This window comes from Oxyura jamaicensis, chromosome W, assembly GCF_011077185.1.
Source record: "Oxyura jamaicensis isolate SHBP4307 breed ruddy duck chromosome W, BPBGC_Ojam_1.0, whole genome shotgun sequence".
Taxonomy (NCBI): domain Eukaryota; kingdom Metazoa; phylum Chordata; class Aves; order Anseriformes; family Anatidae; genus Oxyura; species Oxyura jamaicensis.
Genome location: NC_048925.1, coordinates 54,464 through 76,943, shown reverse-complemented (window position 1 = coordinate 76,943; position 22,480 = coordinate 54,464). Strand labels below are relative to the sequence as shown.

General features: G+C 37.3%; 2 protein-coding genes across 2 annotated transcripts in view; one reads left to right on the top strand and one right to left on the bottom strand.

Annotated features, from left to right (window-relative positions):
* Nucleotides 1–20,111, top strand: part of LOC118155643 (ras GTPase-activating protein 1-like) — a 36,984-nt gene extending 16,873 nt beyond the window's left edge. Inside the window, exons 9-10 of the mRNA XM_035309029.1 lie at nucleotides 10,023–10,029; nucleotides 20,094–20,111. The gene's annotated coding sequence lies outside the window, so the exon portion shown is untranslated. The remainder of the gene's footprint in view (nucleotides 1–10,022; nucleotides 10,030–20,093) is intronic.
* The window catches only part of LOC118155650 (ras GTPase-activating protein 1-like), a 113,386-nt gene that overhangs the window by 41,509 nt on the left and 49,397 nt on the right, over nucleotides 1–22,480 (bottom strand). Inside the window, exons 5-13 of the mRNA XM_035309034.1 lie at nucleotides 20,468–20,585; nucleotides 19,756–19,787; nucleotides 17,888–17,940; nucleotides 17,018–17,168; nucleotides 10,945–11,023; nucleotides 9,167–9,287; nucleotides 7,137–7,293; nucleotides 6,331–6,418; nucleotides 4,088–4,165 (exon numbers count right to left, since the gene is read on the bottom strand). Of these exons, the coding sequence (XP_035164925.1) occupies nucleotides 4,088–4,165; nucleotides 6,331–6,418; nucleotides 7,137–7,293; nucleotides 9,167–9,287; nucleotides 10,945–11,023; nucleotides 17,018–17,168; nucleotides 17,888–17,940; nucleotides 19,756–19,787; nucleotides 20,468–20,585 (877 nt within the window). The remainder of the gene's footprint in view (nucleotides 1–4,087; nucleotides 4,166–6,330; nucleotides 6,419–7,136; nucleotides 7,294–9,166; nucleotides 9,288–10,944; nucleotides 11,024–17,017; nucleotides 17,169–17,887; nucleotides 17,941–19,755; nucleotides 19,788–20,467; nucleotides 20,586–22,480) is intronic.

Sequence of the window (22,480 nt, the reverse complement as noted above, 5' to 3'; positions counted from 1 at the left end):
ATCATAAACGAGTCCTTTGCTTCAGTCTTCACTGCCAGTCAGGCTTCCCACATCTCTTGAATCCCTGAACCTCTAGGTGAGGGTTGGGGGAGCAAAGTCCCTCCCAATGAAAGCAAAGAGCAGGTTCAAGACCACCTGATGAGTCTGAACAGGTACAAATCTGTGGGGCCCGATGACATGCATCCCAGGGTCCTGAGGGAACTGGCTGATGTAGTTGACAAGCCTCTCTCCATCATATTTGAAAAGTCCTGGCAGTCAGGCAAAGTCCCTGGTGACTGGAAAAAGGGAAACATCACTCCCATTTTGGAAAAGGGTAGAAAGGAAGACCCAGGGAACTACAGACTGGTGAGCCTCACCTCCATGCCTGGAAAGATCATGGAACAGATCCTCCTGGAAGCAATGTCAAGGCACGTGCAGGACAAGGAGGTGATCCGAGACAGCCAGCATGGCTTCACCAAGGGCAAATCATGCCTGACCAATCTGGTGGTCTTCTATGATGGAGTGAGATACAACAGAAGGAAGGGATGCCATCCAAAGGGACCTGGACAAGCTTGAGAAGTGGGTCCACATGAACCTAATGAGGTTCAACAAGGCCAAGTGCAAGGTGCTGTACCTGGGTCGGGGGAAACCCGGACGTGAGTACAGACTGGGAGAAGAACACATTGAGAGCAGCCCTGCAGAGAAGGACTTGGGAGTTGTGGTGGACAAAAAGCTTGACATGAGCCAGCAGTGCACGCTTGCAGCCCAGAAGGCCAACTGCATCCTGGGCTGCATCAACAGAGGCATGGCCAGCTGGTTGAGGGAGGCGATTGTCCCCCTCTACTCTGCCCTTGTGAGGTCCCGCTTGGAATACTGTGTCCGGGTCTGGGACCCCCAGCACTAGGATGTGGACCTGTTAGAGAGGGTCCAGAGGAGGGCCACAAAGATGATCAAAGGGCTGGAGCACCTCTGCTATGAAGAAAGGCTGAGAGAACTGGGGCTGTTCAGCCTGAAGAAGAGAAGGCTCCGGGGAGACGTCATTGCAGCCTTTCAGTACTTAAAGGGGGCTCATATAAAAGATGGAGAACAACTTTTTACCTGGTCAGATAATGATAGGACAAGGGGGAAGGGCTTTAAACTAAAAGAGGGGAGATTTAGATTAGAGGTTAGGAGGAAATTCTTCACTCAGAGGGTGGTGAGGCACTGGAACAGGTTGCCCAGAGAGGTTGTGGATGCCTCATCCCTGGAGACATTCAAGGCCAGGCTGGATGCGGCTCTGGGCAGCATGCTCTAGTGGTTGGCAACCCTGCCCAGAGCAGGAGGGTTGGAACTAGATGATCTTTAAGGTCCCTTCCAACCCAAGCCATTCTATGATTCTATGAGTCAGAAACTGCTGCGAGATACGCGAAAAGATTTCAGCCGTTGTCCAGGTGAGTCACCTGGCTGCTCCAGTGCTGGGATAACGGGGCCAGTAGCCAGGAATTAGAACACGGGGAAGCCAAGCAGCTGGGATCCCTCTCTAGGGAAACGGCCATTGACAAAGTGATTGGAAAAGAGGCACAAGCCCTCAGCCTCTATAGGCGACTCCTGTCAGGCATGAAGGAAAGGTATCCCTTCAAGGAAGATGTTGTATGTCACCCAGGCAAGTGGACAACTATGGAGAGAAGTATCCAGTACCTGAGTGAATTAGCTATGGTGGAGGCGATCTATAGCAACCTGGACAATTATCAGGTATCCAAAGACCCAGATGAAGTCCAGAGCACACGGTCCATGTAGCAGAAGATTGTACAGAGTGCACCATCATCGTACGCAAGTACTCTGGTGATAATGAGACACAGAGGCACCAACAGTGGATGTAGTGGCCAGCCAACTCTGGCATTTAGAAGAGAATCTTTCTTCCTCCCTATGGGCCTGTATCATAGCAAAAAAGAAATCAGCCTTTTTTGCTCAAGGGAAAGGGTATCGTGGGTGCACACCACATGCCACCCTGTGGTTTTAGGTGTGACCACGGGGAGGAAATGAGGAGAGGAAGTGGGATGGTAAATCTACCTTGACACTAGAAGCACGGGTATGTGAGTTGCAAGGAAAAAATCACAAAAGGGTGTTCTTCCAGGATAATTACTGTTCCAGTTTCTACTGGGCAGTTCTCCAGAGCAGATGGGTTGGAGGAAAGGGACAACCAGGTTTATTAGTCTGTGCGGATTCAATGGCCTCACACATCAGACCCACAGGAGTATAAGGCTCTAGTGGACACTGGTGCACAGTGTACCGTAATGCCATCAAGCTATAAAGGGGCAGAACCCATCTGTATTTCTGAAGTGACAGGGGAATCCCAGCAGCTAACTGTATTGGAGGCCAAAGTGAGCCTAACTGGGAATGAGTGGCAAAAGCACTCCACTGTGACTGGCCTGGAGGCCCTGTGCATCCTTCCTATAGGATAGGATAACTTGGGAGAGAGGTTACTGAGGGTAATTCAGGGACCCAGAAGGGTACTGGCAGGCTTTTGGTGTGGTTGCCCTGGGTGCAGAGAAGAGCTCTACCCAGCTGTACAGCTGTCTACCTTTTCCAAACTCTTCTGTTGTGAGGTTGCTGCATGTCAAAGAACAGCAGGTGCCAATTGTTACTATGACAGTGAATCAGTGGCAATAATGCACCGAGATTGCCTGGTTCCCATCCATGAGCTGATTCATTGACTGGGGAGCCCAGGAGTGCTCAGCAAGACTCGCTCACCCTTTAGTAGTCCCATATGTCCAGCATGAAGGTCGGATGGAGAGTGGAGGCTAACAATGGACTATCAAGGCCTGAACAACGTCGAGTGCACCTGTACCATACGTGTATGAACTGAAGTCAAAGTAACTGGATAAATCCACGCTGGAGCGGGTACACCTGTGAAGGGACTGTGGCCTGTGCATAAGCCCATGCCAGAGCAGGTAGACCCCCAAAAGGGACCGTAGCCCACAGAGGATCCATGCTGGAGCAGGGGCAAGGGATGGAGCTCATTGCAGTGTTAAACTCTGTAGCATAGTCCAAAAGGACAAGGGGTGGAGATTGTAATGGATATACATTTAAACTGCTGTAATCCATGATTTGAGTTGTATGTTATAGGAAGTACTGTAACAGGAACCACCCAAACTAATGGAGGATGAGCCTTGGAAGAAGCCAGGCAAGTGCAGCAGCAACCCAACATGAGCAGGCTTTGGTGCCCAATAACTCGACGCAACACATTGCCTCTCCTGTCCTGAGTGACCACCATAACAGATGAGTCAAAGTCACAGACTAAATGAACTCAATGTCCTTTTTATAAACACTTCAATGAGGCCACCCATAGACAAAGGGAATGATATCTGTGTATATGTCAAAGGACAGGAAGGGGGTGGTAATTAATGAGGGTGTATTGTGGATAGTGTGGGACCTGAGCATGATGCAAATGTATGGAATAAGTGGTGGAGATTGTGCTGGCTCTGGCTGGGATGGAGTTAATTATCTTCAAAGCAGCTGATATGGTGCTGTGTTTTAGATTTGTGTTGATAGCACGCCACTGGGCTGGTGCGCCTCTCCTTTGAAGAAAGGCTGAGAGAGCTGGGGCTGTTCAGCCTGAAGAAGAGAAGGCTCTGGGGTGACCTTATTGCAGCTTTTCAATACCTAAAGGGGGCTCATAAAAAAGAAGGAAAACAACTTTTTGCTCATGCAGACAATGCCAGGACAAGGGGGAATGGCTTTAAACTAAAAGAGGGGAGATTTAGATTAGAGGTTAGGAGGAAATTCTTCACTTCACGTTGCCCAGAGAAGTAGTGGATGCCCCATCCTTGGAGGTGTTCAAGACCAGGTTGGATGAGTCCCTGGGCAATCTGATCTAGTGGGTGGCATCCCTGCCCGTGGCAGGGGGATTGGAACTAGATGATCTTTAAGGTCCCTTCCAACCCAAGCCATTCTATGTTAACAAAGAGGAATTCACTCCGGTTGGTTTAACAAAGGCACTGCATAACTCCAAGAAAGTACGTACGCGCAGGATTTGCTATTGTTGAAAGTAAAGTTCTGAGATCAGCATCATTTTATAACAAAGAGACAATTCCCCCCCCCCCCCCCCCCATTATTTATGTAGCTTCACCTGACGTAGACGTTTATTGGATTTCCCTGGATTGTTTTTTCTTAAACTGCAAAACATCTGCAGAGCCTTCATCCAGTCCTAAGAGAGAAAGGCACAGAACAGCGTAACAAGAAGTCAGACTCACCTTCTTGCACTAGAACAGACATGTCTAAAAAATAAAAATATATTGAAGTATCTGAAGTTTTCTTTAGATTGAAAAAAAAACAACTCGTATGTAGTTCAAATTATGAAAATTTGAATATTAAAGCGAAATTCATCTTTATTCAGCAAAACTAAAGAAAGTATTTACAAAACTGATTCTCTTTTAGAAATATCAAGCATTGCTAATGGATATACAGTGTGACCTTTACCAATATTCAAAATTAGTGATATCACATTAAATTAAAATCAGTATATAAAATGAAGCAAGACTTGGGTGCTTCTGAGAAAATAACAGTTGACAAGTCAAACTGTTCTGATCATTCTCTCGTCGATTTCTGTATCACAGTCATATTTTACTGCATATGCTTCAAACAAAAACCAAAGCAGCATTAACAGAGAAACAGTGAAAATTATAACCTACACCCCCATTCTCTCCGCTCACAAATGCAGAGAGCAGAGTGGATATTTTGTAAGGTAGAAGATATGCTATAGCCTCATTTTTATGTTTTCATCCCCCACCCCCAAATTTTGTAAGTTTTTCCAAAGCACAAAATTTAGGCTTTGAGTAACATTCATAAAGGTGTAGTAGTTCAAAGATCTGCTGCCTACTCAAAGTACAATTTAATAATGTCATTAAAGAAAAAAAAAAAAAAAAGACATTTTCAGTCTTATCCTTTACATTACCTTCCACATTTTAAAAATACAGGTACATTCTATATTGGAGCTATTCTCAGGTAAATCACTTTGTGAGTGAAGTTTTAGCTTTCAGAACCTTCCACAAAAGGAAGAACTCTCAACTACGCATTTTTTTGTAGCTTGTTTCCTTATCCAAATAAGGAAAAGCAATTGAAGACCCACAGAACCTCCTAAATACTCTAAATTAATATAAATATTTCCTAGATATATACTCCTCTTTATTCCCCCTCCTAACAAGAAAACTTATCCCCTTAAATTCCAAAGTTTACACTAGTATGACTAATGCACCATGTCATGTACAGTGACGCTAGTATATGAGGCTACACTTCACATTACATTCACTAATGTTTTGTACAAACATCAAAGACATCATGCAATCCATTGGACAGCTGCTTTGATATTTACCACATTATATGAAAACTAGCAAGTTTTCCTTAATATACCAACAAAACTATTCTTCCATGAAATTTTACAAGGTACAGACAACTGAAACTTCTGAAATCAGAAGCATCTGTAAAACATTTGACTTGCCTTAACAAGAATAATTTTATAAATGAAATCCCAGTATTCTGTATAAATGCAGTGAACAGCTTAAATGTTAAGCAAGTCTAACCCAAAAGCAGATTATACTGAACGTTCAGAAAACAGGACAGAATATTCTGCCTACTGTACGTTCTTAAATAAAATCAAATGCAAAGGTTAACTTCTAACACAGGTTTATTTCAGAGCCATGGAATACCAAAACAACTTAATGATTAAGAACATTATCACATCTTACATACATTCTTCTGTTGGTGGGTAACTTTTAGAGAATTAGGCTCCACTCCTACAATTTTTAATCTGCAAACATTAATTGCTAGAGAGCTAATAACTAAATGATACTAATTAAAAAATAAATAAATCTTACTTTTCATGCAAAATCAGTGCCCAAGAATATAAACAACCACCAATTTATGGTCAGGACAAATAACTGTAAAATGCTCAACAAATTTTGATCATTGGACATACCTGCATCACCATTTTTGTTCACATCAAGAAGCACTCTTGAAGGAAAACTCCCCACTTACCATGCTTTGGTTCATAACATAGAAGATTCTTGGAGAGCAAACATTTTTTTTTTTGGACTGAACTACTCCAAAAGATATTATCCAGATATATTGTAGGGAAACTAATGAGAGTTCGGTACATGAGACCAGACTAAAACTTGTCCAAAGTAAAATCCCTAAAGCTACATTCTCAGCACCAACAATTTCCAGATCTGCTTCTATTGCATGGTAATATTTGTTAATGTAGACATAGCCAACATCTGTGGTACGCATGCTTTCTATTACAGAAGGGTAATATTAAACATTACAAGACAAAAAAAAAATGCTTTTAAAATTATATTTATCAACAAAAACTCTCACCTGTGTTTGTTCTGGAGTTTCTCCTGCAAAGTAAAAGATGTAATGCTCTTCACTGAAGTGCTGAACTACTATCTGAAAACAGTTTGGCCTTAATAAAGGAACAAAACCCATAAGGTTTATTAATCTTTGTAGTATTGACAAATGCCTCCATTTCTTGATATCTGCCAAATCAAAGTTCACACTGAACTAATACATTTCTGCTGTTTGACTGTAAGGAGCATTGAACATAGAGTAGTTTCAACCCCCCAATTTAGCTTTCCAATACCTAGCAACAAAATAATGCAGATCTTTTGGAACTGACAAAATTCTTGATCTTGTCAATTTTTGGTTCAATAGGATTAAAACCCTCAATAGAGTTGCTTCATAATCTTTTTAATGCCTGTAATACAAAATGGGGAACAATTAATACGCAATATTGAAAAATGACAATGCAAGAGCCCAAATCATTATTACACACAAGACAATCTTAAGACTAAGTTCTAAAATTTGTTACTACAATTTGTTTATGAACAGTTGCTAGCAATCAAGTTGCCATGGCTTAACGAGTTACCATTAATCAGTTAAATCTGTCTACATACACTCTTGCAATCTACACCAACTACGGAATAAAACACAATATAAACTAAGTCACAATGCTTACATTTCACAATCAGAAAACAACAACAACAACAACAACAAATAAACAACAACAACAACAAAAACCCACCTTGTTCATTACTGACATATTGTCCATGTACCGTACATACCTCAAACTAGCAGTTAACTGCCCTGCTGCATGTACAAGAATTAAAAAATCAGTGTCGTACCTGCCAAATAAACTGTCATGTACTCCATAGATGGAACACACACTAAGGTCTATTAATCCTTTAGGTTTTGTGGCTCGTTTTTCACTTTCAAAATAAATAAGATGGGCATCATTTCCCTCCAATATGAAGTACAAGTTTTTCCATCTCTTCCCCTTACCTGTAGAAAAGCAAGTAGGAAGTTACAATATTGTTTTAAAGAAAACATAAATTTTGTAAATGAAGAAAAAAGAGGGCAGTAAGATTTTTGTCAAAATACAAACAGAAAAACAACATACAGTTACCCATGCTTAAGCAATAATATCAGTATGCATATTCAATTTTCTGCAACATCTAGCTAAAAACAGACCCTCTTCACATGTTCAGGTACAATTGTAGATGGTTCTCTAAACATTTTAATTAATCTCAACAGGATTAAGCAAGTGCACGAGCTGCCCAGACAACTCCATTCATATCAATGAGAAGACTGTCTATGCAGTTCGCAAATAATGTGTGATGCTGTAAACAATCCAAATTAATAAAGCTATTTTAAATTAAGAAACAGATTTCTCCTGACATGAGAAAATTATTCCTAAACTCTTATCAACTGATCAGCATAACAAATTGCATCACGATATCTTAAAACCGTATCGCTACAGAATAGAAATAGGAACATAATATACACATACTTGAATAAGAACCAAACCTGAACCCAAACACACCTATATCCAAGAATTTGGCCAGTTCCACGTTTCAGAGAAAAACATAAAAACATAAGACACAGTACCTTTTAGAAAAGCAATCAGTAGTAATTTTCAACTTGATCATCATAGATCTACCACATACCTTCATAAACAAGCACTAGTACTCACAGTTTTGGAAAACCTACTTTAACATCTAGTCATACTCTACTAGATGGAAGAGTGATTTTTATTAAATTTTTGTTCTATATGCAGGTACGTGTCTCTCTCCATACCTATTTAGTACTCCTGCTTGCACATTTAAAGTATCTCAGTATCCCTTTTAGCTAAAATTTTATTTATTTATTTTTAAAAAGTTTATTCTCAGCTAATTCCTCAACTCTACCACAGCCCTCTACATCTTATCTCAGAATTAACACTCTCAAGAGAAGAGGTGCTTTCCTTGCTTTATTCAGAGGATCTAGTTTTTATTTCCTTTGAATGCATCTTTTATATTTGACTATATCTAAGCACTTGCCTTCTTTCTCACTTTTGCTCGCTATCCAGAGCATTATCTGGAACTTATTGTTTTAGTTATGGTCTTCGTCATTTCTAGAAACATTATTATTATTTTTTATGTTTATTTTTTTAAATGTTTGTTTTATTGCTGATCGTTAAAATCAGCTTTAGCGGAAACAAACAAACAAACTAAAACCATGATACTTGGTAAGGGACTTGCTTCCTTGGAACTCCAAAACCTTATTCAATGGCAATTCTTCAAGGATATCTTGGGATGGGTCAGGCAGCTTTTAATCCAATTACTGTACATTATGCTGACTGTGTCAGTGTTAGACAGAACTTTAATAGTTCTGTCTATACAGAACTACTACTACTAAGTTCTGTCTATACAGAACTACCCAGAATACACATATTACCTAACTTGGAATAACAAAATTAAACCAGCTCTGGTCTCCAATGAACGTACTGGTTTACATTAATCTAGCTCTCTAACTCATGCCATCAGCTTAAGTTTAAATGAATTGCATACTAAGTATGAATACATTTTATAAAAGTATACTTCATTTAATGAGTTTGAATATTACCTTTGATGAAAGGCACTTAGTTTTTGTGCTTCTCTCTGATGTTTTTTCAGCAAGAACTGCCAATCAACTTTATATTAAGTGTCATTTTATGTATTATGCATTTCTATTGATGAATTTAAGGAAAAAGAACCTTATACCTTTTAAAGGCTTTCTATAACCTTTTGCTCACTTCAGTTTTGCCTCCACTAGGTACCAGTGCTACACAAAGCATGCATCCAAATGTGCTTTTTTTTTTTTAAGAGAAACATTTTATAGAAGCAACAGAACTCACTTTTTTTTAGAAGATAACCTTTTTTGACAATATTTTTATAAAAAGCATCCTTTGTTTTGCGACGAATTGTATTGTAGATTTCTTTTCCATCCACCGTATTATTAAGCACTTGTTCTTGATGCTGGTAAATAAGGGAGAAATCAGCAGTTGTTTTTTTGTCTGTTTGTTTAAAGCTCAGGAATCAACTGTGAAACATTTAAACACTATGAAGCTGCAACCAAAAATATTATTGAACACTACCAATCTTTTATTATTGTTCTCTTACGTTTTAACAAACCAATGTAATTTAATACAATACCTTTATAAATAAATTCAAATAGAATAAATTCAAATAGAAAATGTAATATGACTATTTCTTGTGGAATGATTAGACCAGAATAAACCTTATTTTTCTTATAAAATACAGACCGATGTTTACAAAGTAGCATCTGTATTTATTTAACATTAAATAGAAAGCATCACCTTTCACAGTGATTTATATAAAATTTACATAAGTCTTTAAAGGTTATCGAGCTTCTGGCTGTCTTCTATTAAAACTTTTGGGAATGAGTAATTAAGGATAAACTCTGAAGCAACAAGAATGGTGCAGATCTAAATTAGAACAGCGATTTATACAAGAAGTTGTGCAGTCCCTCACTAACCTTATTTGCACTCATGTCCTAAATGAGTAACATTCTAACAGAAAACAATAGGAGAAAGCAGAAAGACAGGATAAATTCATATAGAAAGCTAAAATCTGGAAATGTAAATATCAAGTTAGAACAGCCAAAAGCCAAGCCAAGTTTGACCTTACTACGTCAGCTGATCAACAAAAGATCTTTAGCTGTAAGAAAACATGAAAAGTAAGACTGTTAAGCACTGAGAACTATATTGAGATGAAGTGATACATGCACTGGCCCCATACTAAATACTCTTTTCTCTCTGCTCCCCCCATATGCCTATAAGAATTATGGTTTTGAATAACAAAGACAAGATGAAAAACACTTTAGTAACAGGAAGAACAGGACTAAAAATTGAAACAATATCCAAATTTTCATGAACTCAAGATAACCTCTACAACTATGAAGGAAATAATGCGCAAAACAGCATATGTAGTTACTAATGTTTTAAAGTAAATTGCTAGCTGATAGTATAAAACAATATAATATAATGTGGCTATAATAAAGACACCTAATATTCTAGGATATATCTGGTAAGTATTCCCACAGAAAAAGGCATCTTTGATGACATGGCATTCTGAGCTGTTCTGGTCCATCACATTCAGGAAACATGAACTTGCACTAGATTTTGTGTTATCAGGGCAACTACAAGAATGGTATGAAGAGATGAAAAGCATATTTGGTATGCTCAGATTAGTGAGCAAAGGGATAATACAAGAAATGCCCTTTTATTAATGCAATGGATACAACACAAGTGTTCCAGAACATGCCCTGCAATCCCAGCTTTCTGTGCATATAGGTTTCTCTGGAGGAAGAAAGATGTCAGACACAGCCCAACATGGGATTAAGGCACAGAATGGTATAAACAGGAACCAGAGCTATTTACACCTCAGAGCACAGACCAAGCTTACCATTATGTTCTATTGACTATAAGCCAACCTTAGATGAGTGAATACATAGGAGGTTAAAATGAAATGAGCACACAAGCTCAAAACAAAAATTCAGGTGAATATGATGCTGTTTATCATCAATACTTCTCCTGTGATTCAGTTATTATAAATATTTGGTGATGATTAAGTCAATGTCTTCAACAACAAATGCTCAGAGATGAAATTTTACCTGCATTGGAACAGGATCTTTAAGGTAATATCCTTCAACAATTTGTTCTTTCCTATAATGTTCAATGATCTCATCAATACTGTTCAAATAAGAAAAATAAGATTTAAATGTTAAATTGGTTAGTTTTTCCTCTGCATGAGAATTTGCTTTTCCATGTAATCACACTAAGCTTCACAATTTTTTAATAAAAATCAAGTGTTAAACTTCATAATCTTGTTTGCAGCAATGACAATTTAGTAATACATTGAAGTCATGAAAATTAACAGACTGTATTCATAATCTATTAATCCTAAACTCTGCAGGACATTTTCAATCAGATGTTGAAAATGCCAAATGAGTAGACTACCTTTTCAACATTCAGTTAATGCATAGACATTTCCAGCTTTCCAACCAGGCTGACAATTGCTATTTTATTGGCAATAATTTCCAAAGTCCTTGAGTAAACTAGGGAAAAGGAATGGGAGATGCTTCAAATTATGCAAAGCAATTTCTTTTTTGGACAGGAGTGGGGAAATATAAAAGTTTTGTAGCATGGATTATGCAATTTACACTTCAAAATCACTGAGCTTTCATGTTAAATCATGTTACTCAGTCAGTAGCACTCCTCTACAGAAGGAGCTTGCATTTTAATTGCCAGAATCAGAGTGAAATTGAATTTTGAAAGATCAGGAGAGAAACAGTGACAGATGCAAGCTAATTCAATTTATTTTTCTGTTGTTCAAACTTATTTTTGCAGTTATTGAAAGTTACACTGTAATAAAGAAGGGCAACGTTAATATCAACACAGATGAATCATTCATATATAAAATATGAACCTGAAAATAAAGAACTAAGTAATTAAGCAAGGAACAAAACTATACTGAAAGCATTTTCTCACTTTATATATATATATATACTGTTAGCTATGTGTGCAAATGTAATCCATAAGACACGTGATGAGATCTTTGCCCTATTACAAGTGGATAAAGTTGTGTTCAAAGATATGTGAAACTGTAAAAAGATCGTGAAAACATTTAAACAAAACAATAGAAAGACATTTTCGTTTGCTTTTCTTTATCCAACTAGTGCATGCTTGATCAATCTTTGAATCTTCCCATGAATGTTTTTATTTTTCAGGTTTGTAAAGTGACTTGAATTTCTTTTTCAGTATTACTAAAATCTAATTTCAAATTTTATTTATATGCAATGTGCACATGCCATTTTCTGCATAAAAAAATTAGACTTTACCACATCGCATAAAATAATGACTAATTGAATTTTGCATGTTGAACAGCTATTGCCAGCATCTTGTTATGAGGGCAATCATCAATAAAGCAACTTTTTTTTCCCTGTTCATCAAATCAAGATACCTTGACTGTCACTGTCTACTTCCATGGTTAAAAATACCTCAACATAAGAAAAATACCTCAACATAAGAAACAATTTCCTAATTTCTGTGAATTTTGTAAAATGAGCTGAAGAATAAACTGGATTGTATTTGAAAACTCCTTTTGGAGTTACAGTACCATATAGACTAGGACATTATGTCTTGATTGAGTGATCAAGTGTTTGGTTCTTTATCTCTCTCCTCCCCCCAACAAACTCAATTCAACAGCCCAAATGGCTGAACAAGCCAAACAACAACAACAAAACATATCTTCAGACACATAGAATAGTTTAGCTGGAAGGGACCTACAAAGATCATCGAGTTCAAATGCCTAACCACTTCAGGGCTAAACAAAAGTTAAAGTATATAATTGAGGGCATTATCCAAATGCCTCTTGAACACTGACAGGCATGGGGTTATCAACCACCTCACTAGGAAGCCTGTTCCAGTGTTTGACCACCCTCACAGTAAAGAAATTTTCCTAATGTCCAGCCTGAACCTACCCTGGTGCAGCTTTGTGCCATTCCCTTGCGTCCTATCAGTGTTTACCAGGGATAAGAGGCCAGCACCTCCCTCCCTCTCCATTTCCCCTCCTCAGGAAGTTGTAGAGAGCAATGAGGTCACCTCTTAGCCTCCTTTACTCCGATTAGACAACCCAAATGTCATCAGCCTCTTGTCATAGGGCATGCCTTCCAGTCCTTTTACCAGCTTTGTTGCCCTCCAGATGCTTTCAATCATCTTAACATCCTTTTTATATTGTGGAGACCAGAACTGCACACAAGATGGGGCTGCACCAACTCTAAATATAGCGGAAGACTTTATTTTCTTGACCAGCTGGTTATGCTGTGTTTAATGCATCCCAAAATGTGGTTTTCCTCTGGGCTGCCAGGGCACACTGCTGACTCATGTTCAGTGAATTGAACCCTGGGAACACCGCTAGTGACTGGTTGCCAGCCAGATGTAGTCCCATTCACTACAATCCTCTGAAGTCTACCATTGAACCAGTTCTTCATCCTGCATAGGGTGAACCTGTTTATCTCACAAATGGGACAATTTGTCCAGAAGGATGCTGAGGGATGGTACAAAATGCCTTACTAAAGTCTAGAAAGATTACATCCACCACCTTCCCTTCATCCACCAAGCGCGTGACCTTATCATAGAAGGAGATCAAATTACTAAGGCAGAACTTTCCCTTGATGAACTCACGTTGACTATGCCTGCTAATAGCTTATTAGGCTGCCCAGGTCCTAGCTACTTGGATAGTTTAAAAGCATCTCATCACCATGAGCAATAACATTTGTTTAATAGTTAATGAGTGAATTAAGAGTTATTGTAAGTGCTGACATTTCAAATAGTGAAGAATCCAGAAAGCAGAACACTATGTACTTTGTTAAATTATTAAAAAAAAAAAAAAAAATCAACGTGTTAGGCCCATATTGTTCAGCCTATCAAAATATGGATTAAACCATCAGTTAAAATGAAAATGGCTTCCATCAACTCCAGTCTCCTAGTCTCAAATTGTCATGTCTCTCAAATTAAAGGTAACTTGAAAGATTGTTTGATGTCTGTTGGGTCAATGTTCTCCTCAATTTGCCTTTGACATGGAATCACCAGATACGCACACACACATTTTACAGGTTTTTGGAAAACTATCTGTTATAAAGGTTAGATTTCAGAAAGAAAGTAGATAGGAGAAAAGGGCAGGAGATGTGGCCTAGTATCCCTATCCTACCATCCTTTCTAAAATCAGAATTGAAACACTGAAAAAAAGCAAACAACAACAAAACAAAACAAACAAAACAAAACAAAACAAACAAACAAACAAAAAAAAACACTGTAAAATACATCAAAGTTATTGACACAATGGTGAGTCAGAAAGTCAGAAAGGACCTCCAAGATCACCTAGTGAAATTCATCAGCTCAAAGTGGGGTCAACTACAGCAGATTACTTAGGAACTTGTTCATTTCAGTAGAAAAAGCCTTTTCTTATGTTCAAATGGAATTTCTTGCATTTCAGTTTGTGCCTACTGACTCTTGTCCTGCCCCTGAACACCACTAAAAAGCATTTGGTTCTCTTCTTTGCTCCTATCAGGTATTTATACACTGTGATAAGATTACCCCCCAATGTTCTGTTCTCTTGGCTAAACAGTCCCAGCTCTCTCCTCATACTAGAGAGGCTCCAATCACCCCCTTCGTTGTCTTTGTGGCCCTCCTCTGGAAGCCTGTAACACTCAGACCCAGTATTCCCAAGCAGTTACCCGTCCAAGTACTGGGCCCAACCCTGCTTAGATCAGAAACAGTATGTTCAGGATGGTGTGTCCAACAGGTCAATAAGCATAAATTTTGTGTTTTAGATTTTGTGATATACAGTTAGCAAAATCACACCCTCTAGAACTGACTTTGCCATTTTTTCCATGAAAATAGAAGAAAGTGACTACTGAAGTAATTTCTATGTTATTCATGGAAAAAACAGAAAGATCACAGAAGTTACATGCTTTACTGAAGTCCATGGGAAAATAGTATTTCATTATATAGTCAAAAGCACACTCAGTATGTATTTATCTTTTCCTATATATTAGAACTTGCAATTAGACAACTAAAAGAATACTAACTGGCTATTTTGTAAAGTCGCTGTTAAAAATAACGAAAGCAGACTTCTGTATGAGAGTATAAATATAGTCTGTCAGTTATACTCATTAACAGAAATGTTGAGCAATTTATATATAGAGAATGGTGGGAGGACATGCAAAGGGAAAATGTTAGTGGAAAAAGTAGTCCTTCCTATGCTTCATAGAACATCAGATTTCTGAGATATACCCAGAAATATTTCTCCCCCATGATCAACCAATAAAATTTTGGCTTGCTTTTGGAATATAGGCAGACACATAATATTGCTTATATAGGCTATCAAACTTCCAGTCCTGTGGATATTCAAACTACCTGTGAAATAGAACAATTTTTTTTTTCTTATTTTTTTTTTTTTTTTTTACTACTCTGAAGTAGATCTTGTGGTAAACAATTTGGGGCAGTTACCACCTTCATTTTGCATCCTTATTATCTTCCATTACATAATGTTTGAACTTCAAGAAGTTCAGCAACTTTCAGTAATTATTAACTTGGACAGAATTTGAGCCTAGAAGTATATTAGTATTTCCCCAAAACATACAACTAAAATTAAAAGTCTTTCAAAGTCAAGCAGCTCTCTTTCACTGAGGAAGATCTTTGCAATCTAGGTACCAAAATATTCTAAAAAATCCCTCTTAAAGCATGTTATCATAACTTAGTGCTGATTAACTTTACCTTGATTTCTGTTTAAAATCAAGGAAAGAATCTTTTTTAGATAAATGTATTTTATATACACACTTCATGTGAATCAAGCAGTGGGAAATTGGTTTCCTACAGCATCAACTTATTCCAGTAACTTTCTGAAGCTATACTATCTAATGCTGCAAAACCATTTGAAACTAATATGCTCTTTTGCCCATTCTCTAGTTAAATGGCTTATGGGAAGGATGATTAAGGTCATATTAGTTTCAAATGGTTTTGCAGCATTATCATATGATTCTATGATAATGACTTCCACTAATTTGTTAATTAGCTAGACATCACCCAGGGTGGGGGCTTTTAGCCCATCATCCTTCCCATAAGCCATGTAACTAGAGAATGGGCAAAAGATCATTTACCTTCATCAAAGGCTGACATTGCAGCTAGTTTGATTTTTCAATGAGGATGTCTAGAGACCAGACTTATTAACGTAGAAGCTACTCAAGCAGCCTGTGTGTGGGATATGCATAGGTTAATAAAGGTTCTAATTGTGTAGCCTCACACCGCTGTCCATTTGAAGTCATATGAAGAAGTCCACTAAACTTCTTAGTTAAGAGATCTTGACATTTTCTCAGACGCACCAGCTGCTGGGCCTCTACCCACTCAGAAGCCAAGCTGGAAGTGAAAAAAATTCCCTGTTGGGATGAAGAATGCCCTGGTTCTAGGTGAACAAGTCTGGAAAATTTGATTGTGTGACAGGCAATGGCCTCCATTAAAAGAAGGAGGTGAGTTTTCATTACTGTTGTCTATGACGACTCTAAGAATAAAGATTACCAAGGATGGAGCTGCATTGATAGCTCCTTCTGCGAAAGAGGAAATGTATCTCTTTTCATTTCTTTCTGTACATATCACCATATTTTTACACTCATGGCAAAAGAAACCCATTCCAAGTTTCATCACTCTAAATGAAGTGACCTACACTTCTGACCAAAATATTATTAGTGTTTTAATGTAATTTAATGACTTTTTCCAAAAATGAAGATAACTTTTGCCTTTCTTGTAAATACCTATTTTTATTAATAGTTTAAAATCCTTCCTGAATGTCTCAGATAAAACCAATGTTTCTATTTTCCCCTTTTATATACATAAAACTCCCTATTATAAATAGTAGCTTCCAAGACAACACTGCATTCTCTTAATTACATGTCCTAATCCAATTTATAGGGTGAAGAAGTTCTTTCAGTGAAGACAAAATACTTCAAAAGAGACAAGTTACACTTAGGCTTTTTAGGGCTTTTAGAAGATGCTTAGTTACAAGTAACTACTAAGCAAGTCAGGTAAAAGTCTTAGTACATTAAGTACTGAAGTTTTATGATGTCAGTAAATTATCAACAACACAAATTCTTTACAAAAGTTAAAAAATACACACAACTTAAAACTTACCTATTATAATATCTGCCTCCCATCATAAATTGATTGTTTGATGTTGGACATATTTTAAAACGCTGAATATTCTCACTGGTCCGAAAATAAAGTGAATAATCACCAGGTGTATTATCTGAAGGCCTCACAAGAAAACTGCACACCTGACCAACTGAAAAGATAGCATAATAAAGTGTTATTCAACTGTTATTTATCTTAGTGTCATTTATGAGTGCTTATCAAAACTCCTTCTGTACAAATTATCAAGAACTGCATACAAAGTCTGAGGTAAGTTCCCACAGTGATCCCTGTTCTTCACCCAAATGGGATGTAATACTAAACTACCAAAGTTGATGCAAATTTGGCTGTAACTGACAACCTATCCACAGTTTTACCACCTCTTTACAAGAGCATTGGGGGTGGGGATCAACAATGTTTTAAAAAGCTAATGATTTTTTTATTCTAATATTTTACTTGACAGTATAAGTCAAATCTTGACATTTTCATTTAAATAATCATTTCCTCTATGAGGGGACTAAAAAGTTGATAATACTTTCTCCTGTAAGTATATAACAGTATTTTCTCCTCAGCATTTTGATGAAGCCCCAAATATTTAAATATGTATATAGTAAAACAAATTAATATTTTACCTGACATTACAAAACTAACTATACTTGAGAACATAAAAATACTCAATACTTATAGCCATCAGCATTGGATTTTTGTGTCCACCTGCTCCCCACCCCCAACATTCTGTAGCAGCAACCATTCCATTTGGAATTAGATACTCAAACATTCATACAGAAAAACAGGTTTTGCTGCAGTTCGATATAAATAGGATCACTTTATTCCATTCTACTACCACTGTCTTTCTATCTGAAATACAAGTACCTGTCATCAGCAAATTGTAAGCCTCTTGTTTGGAGATCTTCCCATGGAACCATCTTAAAGATGAAGAAAAAAATAGAAAGCAAGACTATCAGCACGCTTTTTTGGTTGTTGTGACATCTAAGGCTCTGGCACCTATGAATTAATCTTTTTTTAAACAACAACAACAACAACAACAAATAAACAAAAAACTAGTACATATAGATTATATAATCAACCATTTTCTTATTCAATGATTCTCTTGTTCTAGCAATAGAATGAAAGATAAATATCAACAGCTATATAAATAAATTCATTCAATACAAACGTCCAACATGAAGTAGATGTTCAAATCCAAGTGTGCTTAGAGATGAAAAGGCATTGTTTAAATGCTAGATAATTTCACAGGCATATTTGAATTCAATTTCAGATGGCAATTTGAAGCATGAAATGCAAAGTCCAAACATGGAGATTAATGAAGGTTAAATACTGTACAGAACAACTAAAACTGGAACAGCAGTTTTAAGGAACAGCAGAAAGAAAATCACTGGTGTGTGGTTTCATTTTGCTATTAAGTAACAAGAGATGCCTTCTTCAGTCATCAGTCCTTTGGAGACTACAAACTTTACAATTAATACAGAAAGCAGCAGATGCAATTACAGTAAGCAAATGGAGTACAGATGAAGTTATCTAGCTACTAGAATTTTTCTGTAACTTGCATTTGCCACTCATCTTGACTACTTCAAATAATATAACAGTCAACAGTTTGGCACAATATCAAACGTTCACCATAAATAAAAATAAATTGCAAAGAGCTAATATGATTTAAGTATCGAACAAGTTGGAATTCACTGCAAACAGGTTATTAAAGAGAAAAGCAGAAGGACTATAAGTGTTAGCACATGAGGCTAATACAGAAAAAGTGTTACTATTATACTATCATTCCTCTAACGAGGCTTTGTTCCCTCTGCTGCATTTAGAGTTAAGCAGATCTGAAAAAGGTTACTTCTAAGGCAAGATGCATATGTATAAATGGGTTTACACGACAAGGTTTTGGTAGCAGGGGGCTGCAGGAGTAGCCTCTGTTAGAAGAATCCAGAAGCTGCCCCATGTTAGATAACAGTCAGTTTCAGCTGGCTCCAAAGGGACCCGCTGCAGCCCAGAGCCAAGCCAATAAGCGATGTTGTTTGCGCCTCTGTGACATGAGATTTAAGAAAAATAATTTAAAAACTGCTAAAAAAAAACAAAAACAAAAACAAAAAACAAAAACAGATGTAAACTGACTGCAACCCCCATTCCCTTTTCCCCTGCACCACTCAGGGGAAGAAGACATAGAAGAGGGTGGATGGGGGGAAGGTGTTTTTAGTTTGTTTTATTTTTAGTTTCTCACTGCTCTAGCTTGTTAGTAATAGGCAATAAATGTTACTGTCTCCCTACTCTGATTCTGTTTTGCCTGTCACAGTAACTGTTGAGTGATCTTCCTGTCCTTATCTCAACCCTTGAGCCCTTTTCATTGTATTTTCTCCCCCTTTCCTTTGAGGAGCGGGAGTGAGAGAGCAGTTGTGGTGGAGCTCAGCTGCCCAGCTGAGTAAAACCACCACAATAAAAAACACAAACCATAAAACACCACACCTTAAACTGTGCATATTCTGGGTAAAAGTGATCGCACAGACTCATTTAAGATTTTATCATTGCAAAAACCATTGCAATTTGGCATAATACACAGATAATTGACATGAACTCTTGTATCTTCAGTAGCTAGTACAGAAGAAGAGTCTTCTAAAAAAAACGCAAAAATCAACGACACACCTTTGATTTGCCTCCCCAACGTCAACTTCATAGCTAAAGTTTACAGTTATGATTTGCCTTTAATAACAAAATAAAATCCTTACATTTTGCCTTCATGTGGATCTTCTTCTCTTCCCTAATGAGAAAAATTAACAAATTAAGTGCATGACAACAGTATACCTGATTTTAGAAAAGTGAACTTAATTGGTTAAGACCTTCTGTAGAAATAGGCAGCACTAAGAAGTCCAAGACATTTTTGAACTTAATGGCTTATTTCACATATCTGCATAAAGAGTTTTTCCACTTCATTCACCAAGTGGAAATTCAACCAAAACCCATTATTTCAGAAGATTGTTCTAGGCATATTTAACCTAACAATATACTTTTTAACCTACACTTGGCCCTTTAAAAAAATGCATATCACAATACAAAATTTTAGTCTATATATTTATGGATATTTCATGGCAAACAAACAAAAAAAAGAATGCAATTGAATGACTAGCAGGTTCTTTATCAGGACTGGTGAGTTTAGGGAACTGCCTAGTAAATTCACAGTATCATTAACTTGTTTGGACAACATGTCAATAAGCTCTATTTGGCTACTGAATTAGACTTAAAAGTTTGTTACACTATTTTAAAAGTGGTAGATTCAGTTACAAAAGGAAGGTTGAGAAAAGTATGTAACTGAAAATTGGGAAGTTAAATGCCACAGGTTTTGGTTTATCTCAGTGTTAAAGTCGCACACACACAAAATAATAAATAAATAAATAAATAAAATCTCAGTTCTCTAACAGATTTGAATATAAAATTACTTACAACTTCTTCTACCAGGTCATCTACAATAAGACCTTGTTCATCTGTCCGTAGGTTCGTAACCCACATCCAGCCATCTTCCAATTCATTATGGACAATAAACATATCTCCTTTAAGGAAACTGGAGAGAGTTACAGTAAGATTTATATTATGATTGTGCTTTAACTTAAAGTTTAATTAACACAATGAGTTCTTGAGCATAATTTCAGCAAAAATTTGAGGAAATATGATCATGAAAGATTAATTTATTGGTATCCCAAACATGGCATCTCACACTTTTAGTAGCTATAACAGATTAATAATTATCCTTTGATTTACATTTAGAATTTAATGGATGCTTTAATTCAGTCAAATTTAACATGGGCTAAGGACATATAAAACAAACACCACCACAATAATATTAAAAGATAGTAGCATTATTTTATCAAGAAGGATCAAATACTAAATACCAGTAAAAACAAAGATTCCCTTAATAACTTAAGCAAATAATACTTTTTATCAAAACCTATTTTTTTATAATAAAAGCCTGTGAAATATGTCTTCACATGCAAAGATCTAAACAGTACAAGTGCTAAAAAGAGGATACAGAATAGTTACTAAAAAAGCCATGCTATAATGGCTTTTATTATATATAATATATATATAATATATATTATATATATAATGGCTTTTATAATATATATAATGACATACTAAAAATCAAAGCTATAATAAGGACATAAATACAAAGCATTAAAATATCCAAGGGAGTTTCATTTTTGGAAGGTGATTATAAGTTGTTCCCTTAAGAGTAACCCTAAACTTGGGTCATATGAAAACCTTTCACTGGAGTACAGCAGGACTCTTCAATCAACATGGATGGTACATTAGTGGTACAGGCAAAAGCTACAAGGTACTGTTGTGGTCAACCTAGCAGGCAGCTAAGCACCACACATCTGTTTGTTCACTCCTCCTCATCCCCAGTGGGATGGAGAAAAGAACTGGGGGGGGGGGAGAAGGATAAAAAAACCTTATGCGCTGAGATAAAGACAGTTTAATAGGACAGAGAAGGAAGGGAAAATAATAATAATAACAATAACAGCAACAACAACAATAAGAGTAAAAGAATATACATAGCAAGTGATGCACAACGCGGTTACTCACCACCCACCAAACAATGCCCAGCCAAACCCCAAGCAGCAGCACACACACCCCTCAGGCCAACTCCCCGCAGTTTTCTTGTTCAGCTTGACATCATATGGTACTGAATACCCCTGTGGCCAGTTTAGGACAGCTGGCCTGGTTCTGTCCCCTCCCAGCTCCTTGTGCATCCCCAGCCTGCCCGCTTGCAGAACAGTGTAAGAAGCTGACAAGTCCTTGGCTTAGTGTAAGCACTGCTCTGCAACAACTAAAGCATCAGTGTGTTATCAACATCCTCATCCTAAATCCAAAACAGAGCACCAAATCAGCTACTAGGAGGAAAATTAATTCTATCCTAGCCAAAACCAGGACAGGTACTGAAGCTCATCAACTACTAGAGTACAATCCAAAACTAGAAGCAATTTTCTATTGCATGTCTTCCATTTGTGAGGGTAATAGAAAAGGCATTAATTTGAATGCAAAGCGAACAGCAAGAATAATAAAAAAAAAGCCTAATGAAAATATTTAGAATGAATTCAGCTACTAATGAATCTAAATCCCAATAATGAACAATAAACAGCAAGGCCAGACTACATCAGTTCTATAACAAAGTACACTAATTTGTTGCTTGGAAGACAGGTTCAAATTCATAGAATCATAGAATCATAGAATATCCCGAGTTGGAAGGGACCCATAAGGATCATCAAGTCCAATTCCTGGCACCACACAGGTCTACCCAAAAGTTTAGACCATGTGACTTAGTGCATAGTCCAAGTATTTCTTAAATTCAGTCAGGCTTGGTGCAGTGACTACTTCACTGGAGAGCCTGTTCCAGTGTGCAACCACCCTGTCAGTGAAAAATCTCCTCCTAATATCTGCTCTGAACTTCCCCTGCCT